Source organism: Physella acuta, unplaced genomic scaffold (assembly GCF_028476545.2).
Source record: "Physella acuta isolate Inbredline_101_S28 unplaced genomic scaffold, ASM2847654v3 ptg000029l, whole genome shotgun sequence".
Taxonomy (NCBI): Eukaryota; Metazoa; Mollusca; class Gastropoda; family Physidae; genus Physella; species Physella acuta.
In genome coordinates, this window is record NW_026731549.1 from 333,542 (window position 1) to 354,955 (window position 21,414).

The window sequence follows — 21,414 nt, forward strand, 5'->3', positions numbered from 1 at the left end:
ATGAATTATGTGTCCTTATCAGGAATATTTTGAAAACAGTTCTTACCTTTGACTTATATATAAGAACTATATATATATATATATATATATATATATATATATATATATATATATATATATATATATATATATATATATATTACACTATGTTTTATAAACTTCCGCTTACAATGTCTAGTTAATTTTAATTCATGAAATATTTGTATGTATTATTATTGAGCTTTGCTTCATTTCAGTGTGAATTTCATTTCAAATTAATATTTTTTCCTTTGATTTTTAAGAATAACTTTTCTCTTTATTTATCCTGAATAGCGATTGGTACTTACAATTCTAATAACAATTGAATATTCTATTGTCATCCAAAACAAAGCTTCCCTGAAAATTTCAGCGCGCTAGCTAACTGGGAAGTGCCAGAAATTTCGATCGCAAGATTTGATTGGAAAGACAGAGACGAAAGCAAGTTAAAGAAAACGTGGGAAAAAAAATACAGGTAACCCTTTCTTCAAGATAAATCAATGCGACCTCACTCACTGTTCAATAGTAGACACAATTACATATTTCGATCGAACAAGAAAACCAGGAAGCAACACTACAATGTATTTAAAACCTTTAACAATCGTAATTAAACGTTACATTTTCCAGTCACTAAAGTTGTGGTTATTCTAGAGCTGAACGGACTGATTGAAAAATATCGATGGTATTTTTATTGATTTGTCTAAAAAATCGTTGAAACTAATCTGATCAAAGGACCTTTTTATTGTAGTTATCAACATTATGGTTTTAAGATTTACAGTATATATTTGGTTTTCTTGCTTGACTTGTTTAAACAAAGAAACATTATTTATTGTTCTAGTAGACATCCTTGTTAAATACATCAGGGATAGCCTCCTTTAGTTCATACTATTTGTCCGATTGAATGTGTTCAGTCTCCCTTAGTTCATACTATTTGTCCGATTGAATGTGTTAAGTCTCCCTTAGTTCATACTATTTGTCCGATTGAATCTGTTTAGTCTCCCTTAGTTCATACTATTTGTCCGATTGAATCTGTTTAGTCTTCCTTAGTTCATACTATTTGTCCGATTGAATCTGTTTAGTCTCCCTTAGTTCATACTATTTGTCCGATTGAATGTGTTAAGTCTCCCTTAGTTCATACTATTTGTCCGATTGAATATGTTTAGTCTCCCTTAGTGCATACTATTTGTCCGATTGAATGTGTTTAGTCTCCCTTAGTTCATACTATTTGTCCGATTGAATCTGTTTAGTCTCCCTTAGTTCATACTATTTGTCCGATTGAATCTGTTTAGTCTTCCTTAGTTCATACTATTTGTCCGATTGAATCTGTTTAGTCTCCCTTAGTTCATACTATTTGTCCGATTGAATGTGTTAAGTCTCCCTTAGTTCATACTATTTGTCCGATTGAATATGTTTAGTCTCCCTTAGTTCATACTATTTGTCCGATTGAATTTGTTTAGTCTCCCTTAGGTCATGCTATTTGTCCGATTGATTGTGTATAGTCTCCCTTAGTTCACGCTATTTGTCCGACTGAATATGTTTAGCCTTCTTGTCGACATCCCTACCTAAAAATGTCCGGTAAAACATCCGGTTAAACTTAGAGCTCATGTTGATGTAGACGAAGAGCGTGATGGTGGAGTTAACGCCCTCCAGGACGAAGGCGAAGGACCACGTCACGTGGAACATGTTAAAGTAACCGGAAGGGTGGAAATCCCTGCGCACCGCCATGGCTACAAATAGAACACTCGAGGGGAGGTAACTGATGATGAAAAGACTGGAAATAAAGCTTATCATCTTCACGACTTTTCGATCCTTGGAAGAAATTGTCTCCGTGTTGTCTCCCCTGGCAGTGGTGCTCCGCCATTTTGTTTTCTCGTTGAGTTTCACGACGAGGATGATGGTACAGATGATGACAGCGATGAAAGCAACGAACTGCATCAGGACGTTGTTTAAGACGAAGGTCACGTTCTCGAACCGTTCTCGATGTTCGATGAACTTTAACCCGATGAGGCTCGTGTTCTTTCCCGGGTAGAACTTCCACACGAACTGGTTGACGTAGAACTCCGGCGCGGCCGAGCCGGCCACGACGAGAAATATCACGACGACGGCGATTTTCGCCCGGGTGGCGGTGATGATTGTCTTAACCTTGAGCGTGAGCGCGATGCACAGGCAGCGCTCGAACGTGATGAAGGCCGTGACCCAGCTGACCACGCGGGTGAAGCAGATGTGCGGCCACCCGCCCACGATGAACTGTACCTCCATCAGCGCGAAGGGCAGGCCAATGTTCTGGAACATGGGGTTGAAACAGGCGCTCTCTAGGAGAAGAAATATCATCGAGAAGATGTCGCTCACGGCTAGCCCGAGTAGGCTGACGTTGACGGCGTCGTGTAGACCCAGGCGGATGAAGACGATGATGTTGATGGTGTTGGTGATGAGTCCGGCCACGCTCAGGGCGCCGCAGATGGAGACGTAGTTCACGTCCAGGATGACGTCTTTGACGTCATCGCTGATGAATTGGTTGATCACCTGGGTTATCTCGCTTGGAGAGTTCGTGTTATCGTAGATGGCGTTGTCGGCATAGACTAACACTGACGCAAGAGTCGCTGACTCCATAGTCGTCGACGCCGAAGTTGCCGACGCCAAAGTTTCCGACGCCAAAGTTGCCGACAGCTGGTCTGACATCTTAAACAAAGTCTAGCCCTTGTTTTAAATAATTAATTAATTTTAATTAAACGTCCACCTTTAAACTAGTGCCGCAACATTTACAAGCTGCAAGATTTCATAAAACCGCAGCGATTTATTTCAAACTTGGTTTTATAGTCTAAATAAAATTACCATCGATTTGAAACTGGTTACGTCTGTTTTAGGAAATTAAAAAGTAATTATCTGGTAAAATGTTAACGCGATGCAACAGAAAACTTTCTAGACACCGTCTTGAAATGATTCCTACTATATTGAGTTTTCGACTTATAAAATATTTAAACAAGCTAATACTGCACTTTTCTTATACCATCGACATTCAACGCTGCATGCAAATATATTATCCGATACAGTCCTCCACTGATTAAGTTAATTATCCATGCCACCTTTAAAGGACAAGGAAGATATAAGGAGGTGCAACTATTGACTCAAATATGTAGAAATGTAAACAAAACAAAAAACTTTCAAAATTTGCAATAATAATTTACAAACTTCAGAAAATATATTTTAATTGCAATGTAATTTCTGATATCCAAAGCACGACAAGTACAAATTGATATCGATGCCGTTTTAGCAAACAATTATCTCCCTTGAAGCGACGAGTTGAGCGGATTTTTTGCATAGGAAATCAAAGTTTATATTTGTACACAAGGAAATTCTGCTCGGTGTAATTTCGCAAGCAACAATCTTTAAAACTAAAGTTCAAATATTCTTACATCCACTTGGGTCTAGTTTTCTGTTTGTTCGTGAATTGCTCATTAAAAGTTCAGCGTTGTGTCAATAGCCAATAAACTAATGTTACATTCTGTAACAAGTGTTTGATAATTTTTGGATGTGATATGTGACCATAAAAGACACCATTTTGAAATGAACCGCTACAATACAGTCACCATTTTGACACCAAACACCAGGCTACCTTCAAGCAACTAACTCAGTGGGTAGCTCGCTAGATGGTGTGATTTTGTTCTGACGATTGAGAATTTTCGGAGTAGACTACAAAGACATTTACAATTCTAGCTACAACATCATCAGTTTCTTTTATCTCGTGTTTCTTCCTTACATTTCTCTTATCGTTACCAAGTTTCTACTATCAAGTTTCAACTATCCAGTTTCAACTATCAAGTTTCAACTATCAAGTTTCAACTATCAAGTTTCAACTATCAAGTCTCTACTATCAAGTTTCAACTATCAAGTTTCAACTATCAAGTTTCAACTATCAAGTTTCAACTATCAAGTTTCAACTATCAAGTTTCACCTAAAAAGTTTCTACAATCAAGTCTCTACTATCAAGTTTCAACTATCAAGTTTCAACTATCAAGACCCTACTATCAAGTATCTACTATCAAGTTTCAACTATCAAGTATCTACTATCTAGTTTCAACTATCAAGTTTCAACTATCAAGTATCTACTATCTAGTTTCAACTATCAAGTTAACTAATAAGCTTCTATATTCTGGTTTCCACTACCAATTTTGTACTGTTAAACTTCAATACTACTAATAAAACAAAATGAGTTTTTTTTTCTATTATAATTTTTTTCATTATGTTTCTATTATTAATTTGTGTTATTACGTAAATAGTATTCGATTTTTACTTGCAAATTTAATGGCGAGCTTCTTAATTGATTACATTTTTAATTAAATTATGTTAATTGTTTTACATTATCAATTTTCAATTAACATCAAGTTTTTACATCGATTTTTCAAAATCACTTGGTAGTATTTTTCGATTTTTTAATTAATAGAATAGAGTTTAAGTTTCCATGCGTTCAATATTCTTTTAATTTGTATTGATTTGAATCACAGTTCGCTGGCTGATTAATTTGCTTTTCATTTGCATCTGACATTACCAAGGTGTAACCGCCTATGTACTTTAAAAAAGTATATTTTAAGGCATTCAGAGGTAGTAGAGTCCATCTGACTCTGCAACAATAGTCAATGTACAGGGGTTAGCGATATGCCTGGTCAATTATGACACCAGCGAATTAATTCTTGACAGCAGCAAATACATTCTTGACACTAGCGAATACATACTTGACATAAACGAAAAAGGTATTGACACCAGCGAATAAATTGTTGACAATAGCGAATACCTACTTGACATAAGCGAATACATTCTTGACACTAGCGAATACATTCTTGACACTAGAAAATAAATTCTTGACACTAGCGAATAAATTCTTGACTCTAGCGAATAAATTCTTGACACTACCGAATAAATTCTTGACACTAGCGAATAAATTCTTGACACTAGCGAATAAATTCTTGACACTAGAGAATAAATTCTTGACACTAGCGAATAAATTCTTGACACTAGCGAATAAATTCTTGACACTAGAGAATAAATTCTTGACACTAGCAAATAAATTCTTGACACTAGCGAATAAATTCTTGACACTAGCGAATAAATTCTTGACACTAGCGAATAAATTCTTGACACTAGAGAATAAATTCTTGACACTAGCGAATAAATTCTTGACACTAGCGAATAAATTCTTGACACTAGCGAATAAATTCTTGACACTAGAGAATAAATTCTTGACACTAGCGAATAAATTCTTGACACTAGCGAATAAATTCTTGACACTAGCGAATAAATTCTTGACACTAGCAAATAAATTCTTGACACTAGCGAATAAATTCTTGACACTAGCGAATAAATTCTTGACACTAGCGAATAAATTCTTGACACTAGAGAATAAATTCTTGACACTAGCGAATAAATTCTTGACAATAGCGAATACCTACTTGACATAAGCGAATACATTCTTGACACTAGCGAATAAATTCTTGACACTAGAAAATAAATTCTTGACACTAGCGAATAAATTCTTGACTCTAGCGAATAAATTCTTGACACTATCGAATAAATTCTTGACACTAGCGAATAAATTCTTGACACTAGCGAATAAATTCTTGACACTAGAGAATAAATTCTTGACACTAGCGAATAAATTCTTGACAATAGCGAATAAATTATTGACACAGGCGAATAAATTCTTGACACTAGCGAATAAATTCTTGACTCTAGCGAATAAATTCTTGACACTAGAGAATAAATTCTTGACACTAGAGAATAAATTCTTGACAATAGCAAATAAATTCTTGACACTAGCGAATGAATTCTTGACACAGGCGAATAAATTCTTGACAATAGCAAATAAATTCTTGACACTAGGAAATAAATTCTTGACTCTAGCGAATAAATTCTTGACAATAGCAAATAAATTCTTGACACTAGGAAATAAATTCTTGACACTAGGAAATACATTCTTGACACTAGGAATAAATTCTTGACACTAGCGAATAAATTCTTGACACTAGGAAATAAATTCTTGACACTATGAATAAATTCTTGACACTAGCGAATAAATTCTTGACACTTTGAATAAATTCTGGACACTAGCGAATAAATTCTTGACACTAGCGAATAAATTCTTGACACTTTGAATAAATTCTTGACACTAGCGAATAAATTCTTGACACTAGCAAATAAATTCTTGACACAAGTGAATAAATTCTTGACACTAGCGAATAAATTCTTTGATCCCTACTGTCGACTCACGACCCCTGGAAATTCGCCATAACTCTGATCCCTACTGTTGAGTCATGACCCCTAGAATCCCGCCATAACTATGATCCCTACTGTTGAGTCATGACCCCTGGAAATTCGCCATAACTCTGATCCCTACTGTTGACACGAAACCCCTAGAATCCCGACATTACGTTGATCTTTATTGGTCTCTACCAGGAGAATATCCCCCAGGCAATTGAGTCCCAACCATACTTTTTTTAACCAACGGCTCAATGTCGCTCTAAAATTACGTCTATCTACTATATTAATCTTCTACTTCGATCTATTTCTGTGTGATTTTATTGGGGCGAGATTAACGTATCAGCCGCATCAAACTGGAGTTAGTTTGGCTCGTAACATTTTAAACGTGAATATCATCCAATCACATTACAGGAATAGGTCACATGACTAGAGACAATACCGTTGAAAACTGCTGTTCATGGTTTATTTTTCACGGTCTCAAGAGTTTTAAAAACCTTTGTAGTAATATGTAATGTATAGTAATGAATATTAGTCTTGCGATCTGAAATTTTAAATTTTAATTTAAATTTTAAACTGTCGGATTGAAAAAAAAAACAACATCAAGACATCCTTTTTATAAACTTCAGGACTTAATTTCAAGAGTTTAAAATGTGATTTTATTTTTACATTTTAGTTAATACACCATCTGTAAATTAGACTAAAATATTCTCCGTTTTGTCACTACTCTAAAATATAGTTATCCAGTAGCTCATAAAATATCATTTTTAACTGCATGATTATCGATGATTTTGATCAATGGGTGTGAAATCGTTGCCGTGAATTAAATTTAAAATTTGGGTTTCTAATTTCATTTGGATTGTATAACATTTACTTGAGAGATTTTGAGTTGAACCTTGTATTCAAATATGTTCGTGCTTTAGTTTTTGTTCGTTTTTTTAGTCATCCGGAGACATGCAATAATTAAAATTTAGTCAAGTCTTAAAACTATTTCGTGTTATTGGAAGTCACCAGTTAATGAATTTTTTTCATACTGTTAAAATATTTTATCGTATTTAGATATAACTTATTGTTGTATGCTGGTCTCTGTAACGCTAAAATAAAACCTGGACATAATGTGATGTTTTCGGTATGTGTCCAGTGATTCGTGACTTCAACTCTACACATTTATTTAATTTAATTTTTACGTTTGTTCGGAGTTTTCAAAAATATTTTAATAGACATTATTTAAATTTCTAAAATTTTTGACAGTATTTTTTGCATATTCGAAAGACTACAAAAATATTGCTTGATGATTGTTTGGAGTTGTTTGAAATACCTGAAGCAGTATTGCATGAATTTGATTTTGCATGTCCCGAAATCGTGAAAGTTTGTTTGTTAGGATAACATTGACATCGTGTGGGCGAAGCCCTAACATCGTTCATCAGATTCTCACAACTATACATATTTTTACATCACTGTTACAGATGTTCACATCACAGATACAGATGGGACTGATGTTGCCAGTTGTTAAACTCATGAAGGTAGGATTTGTTAAACTCATGAAGGTAAGATGTGTTAAATTCTTGAAGGTAAGATTTGTTAAACTCATGAATGTAGGTTTTGTTAAACTCTTTAAGGTAAGATTTGTTAAACTCATGAATATATCTATATATATATAATTCTCTTTTGAGAGACGTTAGAAAATCAAGCTGCAAGCGCGCCTTGCAGTCCCCTCTCTTCCTCTCTATCGCTACCCCCCCCCCCCCCCCACCCACCCACCACATGGTCAGGTGAGCTGTGGTTCACTCTAAATGTTTACAATCGTAGAGCCGGGTTTGGTGACGGCTATTAGGGGCAGATAATTTAGTTTGAAACGATTTTAAAGTTAGAGAAGGTAACTAAGAGGAGGCTGTTTTCACAGGGGGGGGGGGGGGTAGTGTTTTAAAGCAAATATTTTCAGTGGCAGCATTTGTACTGTCGAATTCACAAATTATGAATTACTGAAAAGTAGAGAAAACAACAGCTAAATAAAGGCGTATGATACACCGCGGGTCGGCTCGTTGTGTATATTTTTTCACACACATATCCACATACACATCAATCTGACTGGGATTGTTGTTGTTTCAGATGAGAGGGATTGTTGTGATTGTGTTGGCTGTCAGCTTAGGACTTAGCGTGCTATTGGTTAACAACAGCGACCAGCTATTTGGTGAGTTGCCGGCTATTTTGTAAGTTGCCGGTTATTAGGTAAGTTGCCGGCTATTTGGTGAGTTGCCGGTTATTTGGTGAGTTGCCGGCTATTTGGTGAGTTGCCGGCTATTTGGTGAGTTGCCGGCTATTTGGTGAGTAGCCGGCTATTTGGTAAGTTGCCGGCTATTTGGTGAGTTGCCGGCTATTTGGTGAGTTGCCGGCTATTTGGTAAGTTGCCGGCTGTTTGGTTAGTTGCCGGGTTTCACATGTCGTGGGGGATCATAATTTTAATGTAAAACAATGAAGCTGAGACGGGGAAGTATTTGTTCTACTGCATGCAATTGAAGAGAAACTAGTTTGATTGGGACGGGGTGGACTGAGCAGTAGAGCGCTGGGCTGCTAACCCGAAAGTCTCGAGTTCGAATTCCGGTCCAAGTCAGTGGAACGTCCCTGAGTCCACCCAGCTCTGATGGGTACCTAACTCCTGTTAGGGAAAGTAAAGAATGCTGAGCATTGTGCTGATCACAGCTTCCCTTCATATGCCGAGATCAAGAAACATGAACTTTATTTTATCTGCCTAATGGATCGCTAGGTCTAAAGAGGATTCTTTAGTTGGATTACTCCGCTTTGTTAACGCTTTCGGCAATGGTGTGGTTAAAGCGATATATCACGTCTATTATGGTGTGGTTAAAGCCACATATCACGTCTATTATGGTGTGGTTAAAGCCACATATCACGTCTATTATGGTGTGGTTAAAGCGACATATCAATATCACGTTTATTATGGTGTGGTTAAAGCCACATATCATGTCTATTATGGTGTGGTTAAAGCGAGATATCACGTCTATTATGGTGTGGTTAAAGCCACATGTCACGTCTATTATGGTGTGGTTAAAGCCACATGTCACGTCTATTATGGTGTGGTTAAAGCCACATGTCACGTCTATTATGGTGTGGTTAAAGCCACATGTCACGTCTATTATGGTGTGGTTAAAGCCACATGTCACGTTATAGGAGGGCTATGAGACAGGTAATTGTGAAGTCTAATCCGTCTAATCCGTCTAATCCGTCTAATCCGTCTCACCTAACCCTAATAACCCCTTACCCTAACCCTAACTAAGATATGATATTGCAAATTATATTATTAATGCAATTTAAACATATAACAATCATAGCTCTGAATGTTTCAGGACCAGAAACCTACTCAGGGGTGTGGCGAGGGGGGGGGGGGGGTTGCGGACCGCACCGGGTGACACCATTTAGGGGGGTGACACCAAGGCAAAAAAGCAAAATATATAGAGAAAAACTTGAAAGGGGGGTGCAAATCGAAAGTTTGAGGGGGGTGAAAATCGAAAACTTGAGGGGAGGGGGGTGTAAATCGAAAGTTTGAGGACGGGGGGGGGTGCAAATCGAAAACTTGAAAGTTTATCCCCGGGAAGGGTCGCTACGCCTCTGGGGGGTGACACCATTAAGTGCCGCATCGGGTGACACCCGACCTCGCTACGCCACTGAACCTGCCAGCTATCCGCCGTACTATCTCTTCTGCCACGCTTCGCTTGAAACAAATCTCAAAAATAAAATTAAAATTTAAAGATAAATAAATGTAATAAGATAAAAATATAAGTTAAAAAAATTATAAAAATATGAAGCTAAATAAGAAGGTAAAAATAGATAATCGTTGTCAGGAAATACGCACTATCTTTATTTCCTGAGACGTTATAAATACCATCAGTCGTGATATGATATAAGCACCTTCAGTCTGATATATTATAAACTCCTACGGTCGTTTATAACGCTATAAAAACCTACGGTCGTATATAACGCTATAAACCCTACGATCGTGATATAATGTTATAAACACCTACGGTCGTATACGACGATATAAACTCCTCGAGTGATAAGACAACTCCGGTCCAGATATTCTAAGAGCTCACCAACAAATCATAGGTCGAGCTGTGTGTAGTGACGCGTGACAAAGAAGACGTGACTCTGACCTTCACAGTTCAGTGAACCGTTAACATTCCTGTTGTTGTTTTTAAAAATTCCGACCCATCTGATCCTTGTATAGGTAACAATTCATGTGAGAAAAGTGCATGGTATTTCACATGGCTTCTGCTGTATATAATGTGAATCAAAACCTGATTTGGCTGAGAGAGTGGTTGTGAATGTGTTTATTAAAAGAAAGGGTGACGCCTGCTTTAAATGGACCTTCATATCGGCCTTCAAGATCAAGGTCAAGGTTAGAGAGTTTTACTGAGTAGTTTATTTCAACGGTGGTTTTTGGTATTTTTGTGTTTAACAGAGAGCGAAAATTAGGTTTTGTAATAGGTTTCCTCAGCCATATTTCATGTTTAGGGTGGCATCTAGATAGAGTTTGGTGGAGCGTATTGAGCACAGTTTTATGTATGGTGCCGCAAGTTGGGTGATCGCATGTTGGGTGATCGCAGGTTGGGTGTGCACAGGTTGGGTGTGCACAGGTACGGTATACGCATGTTGGGTCACGGAGGTTGTGCACGCAGGTTGGGTAAATAAAGTGTCAAATAAGGGGAGAGTTACTGAGATGACGACATGAGACAGAAGGGTTTGAGGGGGGGGGGGGGGGGAATCGACTTAAAATAGTGACGTCCCTAGTGATTAGTGACGCAAAAGCTGTAAACATGCTCAAAGAAAATGATTTTGCTTTATATAAATTCGTGTTCTATAACTACAAGCCCAGAATTTAAAAAGTTACACTTTATAACCTGACGGTTCAGGGGGCAGATGAAGTAGAGTTCGCCTGAAGGGGTAGTGTGGTCAGCGCTATGCTGGCCACCTTGACTTTCTCTAATTGGAGTCAAGGCACCCATCGAAACTGGATGCTTCAACGTTGTACAGACACAAGCCATGGTTCCGACCTCGAGACTTTCAGGTATGCAGTGGTATGTTCTACCATACAACCGCTCAGTTCCGTACGCTCATGATAAACTGTTCGATTTTTGTTCACAGAGATAAGCCGTTCAGATGATCCAGTTTATGAACGTGAGGTAAAGTTACATTTCAGTTAAATATAGATTGTGTCATGTGATTCTATTCTATATCAGCGTTACCTCTATAAGATTATAATTCACGTAGACTGTGTGATGTTATTTAACTAAGTAAATTTGCCAACATAACTGCCATTGGTGGATCTAGGGTGCGGTGTATTGGGGGGGGGGGGGGGGGGGAAGGGGGGGTTAAGAAAAATAAAGGTCTATCGAAAGTTAACGATATATTTTGCATATGTGTAACCTTTATTATATTTTGTATTAAAACCGTTTTTAATGTTTCTTAATGTACGTTTTATAGCAATCTCAGTGGAGACATGTAAGCCATAAATATAAACGTTCACACACACAAACGCAATTATATATATATATATATATATATATATATATATATATATATAGGCCTATATATATATAGGCCTATATATATATATATATATATATATATATATATATATATATATATATATATATATATATATATATATATATATATACATATATACGTTTATATCTAAATATATATACGTTTATATCTACATATATATCTACAATATATATATATATATATATATATATATATATATATATATATATATATATATATATATATATATATATATATATATATATATATATATATATATATATATATATATATATATATATATATATATATATATATATGTATATATATATATGTATGTATGTATGTATATATATATATATATATATATATATATATATATATATATATATATATATATATATATATATATATATATATATATATATATATATATATATATATATATATAGATATATATATATATATATATATATATATATATATATATATATATATATATATATATATATATATTGTTACGACTGTAGGGACGCAGGTTGCAGTTATAAGGGACGAAGCACGTGTTAGAGCTAGATTGCAATTACGGATGACAGCCATATTAACCTGTGACCGTTGGGGGAGACAGAGTGGTGGGCAGATTGGGCGTAAAACCTAGGAAGTTATCATTAGGGTCTGACCTTTCAATTAGGTACGACAGAACTGTGGCGACACCCAAATTAAGCTAGGCTTGGTGGGGGGAAGACAAAGAAGCTGGGGACTGTCAGGGCACGGCAGCTCACCAGTGAGGACGTGTAGTGGTACTGTATTAGACTTAGGCTAGAATAGACCGTTAGGGACAAAGTAGGGTAATCGGACTAAGGACTGTATTTTATTCTAGTTGTAGATAGTTGTATATTTCTGACTGTTGTACTTTGGTGGCGGGTTAATGTTATAGTGGCAATAAATAGTAGAAAGAGTTCCCATTTGTGTTCATTAGTCTTATTTTCTTGTTTTTGTTTACAATTCCCTGACTAGTTCAAAAGGATTAGAGAAGGGGTCGTAACAATATATATATATATATATATATATATATATATATTATATATATAATATATATATATATATATATATATATATATATATATATATATATATATATATATATATATATTTATATATTTATATATTTATATATATATATATATATATATATCTATATATATATATATATATATATATATATATATATATATATATATATCTTGTCCAGACAGCTGCCCCCAGTATAGATGGACCATCCCTCACTATTGTGACGATGTTTCTACGTCTCGGTTCCCTACAAAAAGGTTTTAGTGGCTTGTACAACACACACGAGAAGTACACACAGTGGATGGTCACGTGGGGATGGCTGACCAATCACGTCGTGGCTTTTGTTGAAGACGAGGAAACGCTTCAATACTTTAAGTAGGTGGCGGTGAGGTGGCGGATAGATTGTGGTGAGATGATGGTGAGATAGTGGTGAGATTGTGGTGAGATTGTGGTTAGATTGTGGTGAGATTGTTGTGGGATGGTGGTGAGATTATGGTATGATTGTTGTCTGATTGTGGTGAGACGATGGTGAGATGATGGTGAGATGGTGATGAGATATTAATAAGATTGTGGTTAAACATTTGTTACATATTTGTGAAATAGTGGTGAGATAGTGGTGAGATAGCGATGAGATGGGTAAAATGTTGATATGGTGATTGGCCTAATCAGAACCGTAAAATGAAATTTCTTAATTACCCGTAACAAAGCCATCAATAGTTAAAATAAACAGACACATCTAAATCAAGTCACGTGCGCTCAGATGCTCTGAGATGGCCTGGCCTCTATAGGTCTGGTAAGTAGGTCACCAACCAGTTATACGGCTCAATAAAAGCCTGCATGAGCCATAGAACTGGTTGGTGATCTACTTACCAGCCCTATACCGACATAAAAACTTGGCCAATCTAAAAAAAGCTCAGGTTAATTCCGATTTCAGCACATATTTCACTTGTCTGGACATAGTTCTGACCACAATATCCCTTCACATGCCGAGTTAACTAAGGTAAACAGCCACATAAACCGTAAGGTTCTGAAGGGTACTTTACTTTTTACTTTCTCGTATATACGAAGTATAGAGAAAGTCTTGTAATCGTGAAAAAAAAAATCGACGTTTTACACCTCACTGATACGGAAAAACATAATTTTGCAATCTTGTCCGTATGTCTGTGTGTCTGTCTGTGTGTGTGTGTGTCTGTCTGTGTGTGTGTAAACACGATTACTTGAGTACCGTTACAGCCAGGTTGATGAAATTTCATATATAAGTATTTTATCAAAATCGTAGATACTGATGAACTTTTGAGCGATTTCCCTTAACCGGAAGTGGTACTTTTTCTACTTTGAATTTTTCAAAAGCCTATAACTTGAGTACTATTTCAGATAGATAAATAAAATTTCACAAGTACGTAAAAGATCTAATTCTCTACCTTCTGTTAAATTTTGAGTAATTTCTGTTACCGGAAGTACTAATTTACGCTATTTCCGATTTCTCATAAAACGCACATAAATTTATAAAGTACTAATAATATCCCGCTTTATTATGCACATTTTGTTTTGGCGTTCGCTTGGGGCGCAATTCTTTTTTCTATGAGATTTTATTCTATTTTTAAAAGTTAAAGTAATTAAAAATCATGTCTATATTCCGAGTTACATAAGAATATTCGAGAAAGTTTAGGGGAGATCACTCCCGGTTTATTTACTTTGTGTAGGTTCCAGAACACATTTAAGACATGCTCTAATTGACAGAAAGATCCGCACCCAGCAGCCCGGCCACAGGACAGTGATTGTGAAAATCGACAGGTCCCAGCTGGATGCGTTTAAAAATCTGGAAAAGATCGAAAAGATCTTTAGCAAAAGAGCATATCCGAAGCATCCACCCAACACAGTCAACGCCAACTACAGCTGCGCTATGAGTGCTAAGTATGACGTCATGGCCATGGCATTGGACATGGGACTGGTCAAGACAAAATATCTGGCATGGGTGGATATTGGTCTGTTTAGGTATGGACATTGGTCTGTTTAGGTATGGACATTGGTCTGTTTAGGTATGGACATTGTTCTGTTTAGGTATGGACATTGGTCTGTTTAGGTATGGACATTGGTCTGTTTAGGTATGGACATTGGTCTGTTTAGGTATGGACATTGGTTTGTTTACGTATGGACATTGGTCTGTTTAGGTATGGGCATTGGTCGGTTTAGGTATGGACTAGTCTGTTTAGGTATGGGAATTGGTCTGTTTTGGTATGGACATTGGTCTGTTCAGGTATGGACATTGGTCTGTTTAGGTATGGGAATTGGTCTGTTTAGGTATGGGAATTGGTCTGTTTAGGTATGGACATTAGTCTGTTTAGGACATTGGTCTGTTTATGTATGAACATTGGTCTGTTTAGGTATGGACATTGGTCTGTTTAGGTATGGACATTGGTCTGTTTAGGTATGGACATTGGTCTGTTTAGGTATGGACATTGGTCTGTTTAGGTATGGACATTGGTCTGTTTAGGTATGGACATTGATCTGTTTAGGTATGGACATTGGTCTGTTTAGGTATGGACATTGGTCTGTTTAGGTATGGACATTGGTCTGTTTAGGTATGGACATTGGTCTGTTTAGGTATGGACATTGGTCTGTTTAGGTATGGACATTGGTCTGTTTAGGTATGGACATTGGTCAGTTTAGGTATGGACATTGGTCTGTTTAGGACATTGGTCTGTTTAGGTATGGACATTGGTCTGTTTAGGTATGGACATTGGTCTGTTTAGGTATGGACATTGGCCTGTTTAGGTATGGACATTGGTCTGTTTAGGTATGGACATTGGTCTGTTTAGGTATGGACATTGGTCTGTTTAGGACATTGGTCTGTTTAGGTATGGACATTGGTCTGTTTAGGTATGGACATTGGTCTGTTTAGGTATGGACATTGGTCTGTTTAGGTATGGACATTGGTCTGTTTAGGTATGGACATTGGTCAGTTTAGGACATTGGTCTGTTTAGGTATGGACATTGGTCATTTTAGTTATGGACATTGGTCTGTTTAGGACATTGGTCTGTTTAGGTATGGACATTGGTCTGTTTAGCTATGGACATTGGTCTGTTTAGGTATGGACATTGGCCTGTTTAGGTATGGACATTGGTCTGTTTAGGTATGGACATTGGTCTGTTTAGGTATGGACATTGGTCTGTTTAGGTATGGACATTGGTCTGTTTAGGTATGGACATTGGTCTGTTTAGGCATGGACATTGGTCTGTTTAGGTATGGACATTAGTCTGTTTAGGTATGGACATTGGTCTGTTTAGGTATGGACATTGGTCTGTTTAGGTATGGATATTGGTCTGTTTAGGTATGGACATTGGTCTGTTTAGGTATGGACATTGGTCTGTTTGTTTCAACTGATGTTTTTATCCTTTGTGTTGATACCACCAGAAACCTACTGAACGAAGTCATGAAACCAAAGAACAACAGCTTCATCATGGAGGTGCCTGCAGACTTCAACAGCAGTCGAGTGGGTTTTTCCCAAGTGTCGCCCAGAAAGTACATGGAGAAGCTCAGCCCGTGGGAGTACATCAGGCACAACCAAGTGTGGGTGGCGGGGGGTCACGTGATGGGGACCCACGAGGTACGTGCTGCAGCAGACGACAACTTTATGGGTACTTTTAATCAAGGGCTGAGGGGACGGGGTGGCCTAGCGGTAGATAGCTGGACAGCTAACCTGTTAACCGTCCTGGAGTCCACCCAACTCTGATGGGTACCTAACTCACGTTAGGGAAAGTAAAGGCGGCTGGGCATAGTGCTGACCACACTATCCTTCATATGCCGAGGTCACAGAAACAAGTGAACTCTACTTCACTTGCCCCAAAGTCCGTAGGTTTGGAAGCGAACTTTACTTACTTCACCAAGGGCTGAACAGGAATTGCTTTTGTTATGTCTCTCTACGATACTTTAGACCAGGGGTCTCCAAACTTTTCAGTCCGAGGCCGCATTAACTATCAAATTTCACTTCGGGGGCCAGTTTCTTCCTGGCATGTCTTTAATTTTTCTGGCAAAGTTCCTCAGCCATCACCAACAAACGTTTTTTCCTTGGACAAAAAGATCTCCGCGGGCCGGATGAGAGGACCTTGCGGGCCGCATCAGGCCCGCGGGCCGTAGTTTGGAGACCCCTGCTTTAGACCATTGTTCTTATATCAGGTAAAATGTGTACAATGAGACACAGGTACAAAGATTTTTTAAAATACGCGATTTCATCCTTCAGGCTTTTTTAGAAACGCTCAATCAAAAACTGTGTGACTAATTATAATTAAACACTTTAAAACAGTAAAAATATTTCTAAAAGTTCTAATTCGAATCAGATAAAAATCGCATCAATAATCCGTTACTTGGGACCGCTGCTGCAATCCCACATAGCTACGAGTTTGATATCTGGGGTTAAAACCGATAATCTTTCTAAAACCGAACTGACCTCCCCGTCCCTCCCCAATGTCCAAACACGGTAAGTGTTGTATCTGTAAGTAGGTTCGCACCAGCTGGAATATCATAGATCTAACGTCTGGCAAAAAGGTTGAGAGCTACACTCGATCGTTTGTTCTAACTCTCGCTGTTTAGCTGTTTAAATATATTACAACATCCCGTTATACGCGCATAAGAGAAGGGGAGAGAAGTGTGTTTCTGTTTCATTTTTTTTTTTAAATCCTATTTTTGTATTTTTAAAAAAAAATGTAAAAACCTTTTTTACTAATTATCTTTTTAATAAACAACAATTTAAAAAAAACTAAAAACTTGCATTGTTTAAAATATATATTTCTTATATTATGAGGTTTTATTCAGATTTTAGCAACCAAAGCTTTTATTGAAGAAATATTTAATTAAGAATTTTATATACTATATATTTCTTCTTAGTAAAAATAAATTTTGTTCAACTTTCCACTCTATTTTATTTCATTCTTAGAAAAGTCACACCACTAAGTCTACGAGTAATTTTTTTTAGTTTAAACTGAATTAGTTGCTTTACTATAAGACAGTTATCTGCCCCTTCTTAGTCTATGGTCGATGCACAGGCACAAAATCACTCAGCCGTGAAAAGGCAGTTGTCCATGGACGCTCAACATAAGCCTCATATAATATCTAAACACTAATTATCTTTAAATATGTCTTTGAAGAAATCTTTGAACTTCAATGTGTTTACCTACAACCTTCCCCAGGTCATCCGCACGTTCATCACGTCGTACAAATATGTATCCCAGGAGCTGATCAAGGCCGGCATGTCCAGCACTGACCAGCAGGTGATTGGAGCCATGTACTCACCTCAGTTCCGGCACCTGCAGAAGGTGGACATACAGGGATACTCGTGTGTGGACGGACAGTTTGGTCTACACGGCTCAGACGTGCAGTACTTTTGTTTGAGTTATATATGCAAGGAGGCGGGGGAGAAGGCTAAAAATAGAACTTTTGTTTGAGTTATATATGCAAGGAGGCGGGGGAGAAGGCTAAAAATAGTACTTTTGTTTGAGTTATATATGCAAGGAGGCGGGGGAGAAGGCTAAAAATAGTACTTTGTTTGAGTTATATATGCAAGGAGGCGGGGGAGAAGGCTAAAAATAGTACTTTTGTTTGAGTTATATATGCAAGGAGGCGGGGTAGAAGGCTAAAAATAGTACTTTTGTTTGAGTTATATATGCAAGGAGGCGGGGGGAGAAGGCTAAAAATAGAACTTTTGTTTGAGTTATATATGCAAGGAGGCGGGGGAGAAGGCTAAAAATAGAACTTTTGTTTGAGTTATATATGCAAGGAGGCGGGGGGGGGGGGGGGGGGGAGAAGGCTAAAAATAGTTTTTTGTTTGAGTTATATATGCAAGGAGGCGGGGGGGAGAAGGCTAAAAATAGAACTTTTGTTTGAGTTATATGCAAAGAGGCGGGGGAGAAGGCTAAAAATAGAACTTTTGTTTGAGTTATATATGCAAGGAGGCGGGGGGGGGGGGAGAAGTCTAAAAATAGTTTTTTGTTTGAGTTATATATGCAAGGAGGCGGGGGGGGGGGGGAGAAGGCTAAAAATAGAATTCCCGGTTCTTAATGTAAAAATGTTATATATATATATATATATATATATATATATATATATATATATATATATATATATATATATATATATATATATTTATATATATATATATATATATATATATATATATATATATATATATATATATATATATATATATATATATATATATATATATATATATATATATATATATATATATATATATATATATTGCTCTAATAATACTAGCGTATGTTCGAAAATATTTTTTACCTATGCTTTTGCGATTATTACTTAAGAATATTTATTTGTTGAAATATTTGTTTGTTTGCTTCATTTTATTGGTTTTTAAACTTTTTATTTTTTATTTTAGTAGCGAGTGTATCAGAGCACGTAGAAACCTTGAGTCACAGAAAAAGTAGGTAGACAGATGGATAGCTTTAAATGTCGCGGGTGGGGGCGGTAAAACACCACTCTCTCTTATGGACGTAACGCCTCAACATCATCAAAAAAGTACTTCTTAAGCCAATTTACAAAATGGGCTTGGGGGGTAGAGACTCCCCCCCCCCTCCCCCCAACCCTCCCATTCTAAACTTTCATGCGATTTTTACCAATTAGAATCTAAATTTTAAAATATCACCTTCAGTGGACTAGCCTAGTAGACAAACGGGTATAGTCTAAAAAAATCTGTATATTAATTAGCATTCAAGGGAGACAACGTTCACAGACTCCGTGTGTGTGATTTTCATGGATTGCAGTTCCTGTTGATCCAAAAACTATGTAGAAGATTCATAAATCAGACACTTCAGACAGCCACAATTCATGTTATTAGTAACGGTATTGTATCTGTTACCAAAGATTATTTTGTCAGTTACATAAGGATAAATGTGATATTTACGAAAGACTATTATACAAAAGAATATTCTGTCAGTTTCAAAAGATCGTTACCAAAGATCTTGTTAACGGATTTTTTATCCAGGCGTGCACACAACGGTCTGGGTCGCACACACACACACGTAAATTTAAGCTGCAACACGGTGTGTAACGGCCACAACACGATGTGTAACGACCACGACACACCCATAGCATTGGGGTGGGTATAAGACGAGCAAAGACAAGTCCCATGTAAACTCCACAACACACCCAATAACAACCTCCACAACACACCCAATAACAACCTCCACAACACACCCAATAACACACTCCACAACACACCCAATAACACACTCCACAACACACCCAATAACAACCTCCACAACACACCCAATAACACACTCCACAACACACCCAATAACACACTCCACAACACACCCAATAACACACTCCACAACACACCCAATAACACACTCCACAACACACCCAATAACACACTCCACAACACACCCATTAACAGTCCACAACACACACAATAACACACTCCACAACACACCCAATAAAACACCCACTAACACACTCCACAACACACCCAATAACACACTCCACAGCACACCCAACAACATACTCCACAACACACCCAATAACACTGCCGCCTATCGATTGGTCCCGTTAGTCACGTGTCACCCGGTGTGCGCATGATCTGGTCGCGAGCCATCGATCCATGACGGAGAGAGTCCTCGTTTGTCCATCTTACGGCTCACGTCTGCCAACTCAACCACAAAGCTCGTGAAGGGGGTGGAGTGGGGAGGGGGGGGCTTTAAGATATATTGCAGGCAGAGTGAGGGCTAGGTACAGTCTATTTAATCCAATCAAATTTCTTGTCCATTTACACATCAACCTTTTACTTTCTACTCCAACTTTCAAATACCCTTTCATTCCTACACACATCCTCTCCCTCGCTCACAACACACCCTCTGTCACTCGACCAGTCGCTTCCCTTGTACCCTCGTTCACTCCGTACAACAACACATACACACCAACACACCCGGCCTTGCGTATCGCTACAGGATACACACACACACACACACTCACACGCAGTGATCCGTCCCATTCATACACCTTTCATACACATTACATCACCACCGGCAAGAGTTCTAAAGCGAGAGGGGAGGGGGGATTGCTGGAAGAAATCAATAACTATTTGCCTCAGCTGATTAGCAAGGAATCGATGAATACGTTCAGGTGTGTTGTTATCAGAGTGAAGGCAACTCTTGCAATTATTTGGGGAAGGGGACATAACCTCCAATCACTGTCGAGATCTACTTTTAAGTAACAAATTATCATTTAGAAATAACGTCCAGTGAAATAAAAATAATAGATTGTACACTTGTGTAAAATTTTAGTTTGGGAAAGGGGACATAACCTCCAGTCACTGTCCAGATCTACTCTTAAGTAACAAATTATCATATAGAAAATACGTTCTGTGAAATAAAATAATAGATTGTACACTTGTGTAAAATTTTATTTTACAATGGATAAGTAAACTTTTTTCCTAAACAATGTGCAAGATACCCTGCGCATCAACTAACCGAACCCCTTGTACTGTGCAAGATTCG

At 37.3% G+C, this 21,414-nt stretch overlaps 2 protein-coding genes and 1 long non-coding RNA gene across 3 annotated transcripts; 2 read left to right on the forward strand and 1 right to left on the reverse strand.

The window, feature by feature from the left end:
• Window positions 1–1,530: 1,530 nt before the first annotated feature.
• On the reverse strand, window positions 1,531–6,296 carry LOC131941559 (neuropeptides capa receptor-like). The gene is made up of 3 exons (XM_059300857.1): window positions 6,277–6,296; window positions 5,804–5,857; window positions 1,531–2,470 (listed from the first exon to the last, which is right to left on the reverse strand). The coding sequence occupies exons 1-3, from the start codon at window positions 6,294–6,296 to the stop codon at window positions 1,531–1,533; spliced, it is 1,014 nt and encodes a 337-aa protein (XP_059156840.1).
• Window positions 6,297–8,371: 2,075 nt separating this feature from the next.
• LOC131941617 (uncharacterized) lies at window positions 8,372–13,266 on the forward strand. The gene is made up of 3 exons (XR_009386662.1): window positions 8,372–8,455; window positions 11,422–11,459; window positions 13,079–13,266. It is a non-coding gene; the product is annotated as an uncharacterized LOC131941617 (long non-coding RNA).
• A 263-nt stretch (window positions 13,267–13,529) lies between these two features.
• Window positions 13,530–18,409, forward strand: LOC131941567 (uncharacterized). The gene is made up of 4 exons (XM_059300869.1): window positions 13,530–13,533; window positions 14,601–14,892; window positions 16,313–16,505; window positions 18,085–18,409. The coding sequence occupies exons 1-4, from the start codon at window positions 13,530–13,532 to the stop codon at window positions 18,337–18,339; spliced, it is 744 nt and encodes a 247-aa protein (XP_059156852.1). The 3' UTR covers window positions 18,340–18,409.
• The last annotated feature ends 3,005 nt before the right edge of the window (window positions 18,410–21,414 follow it).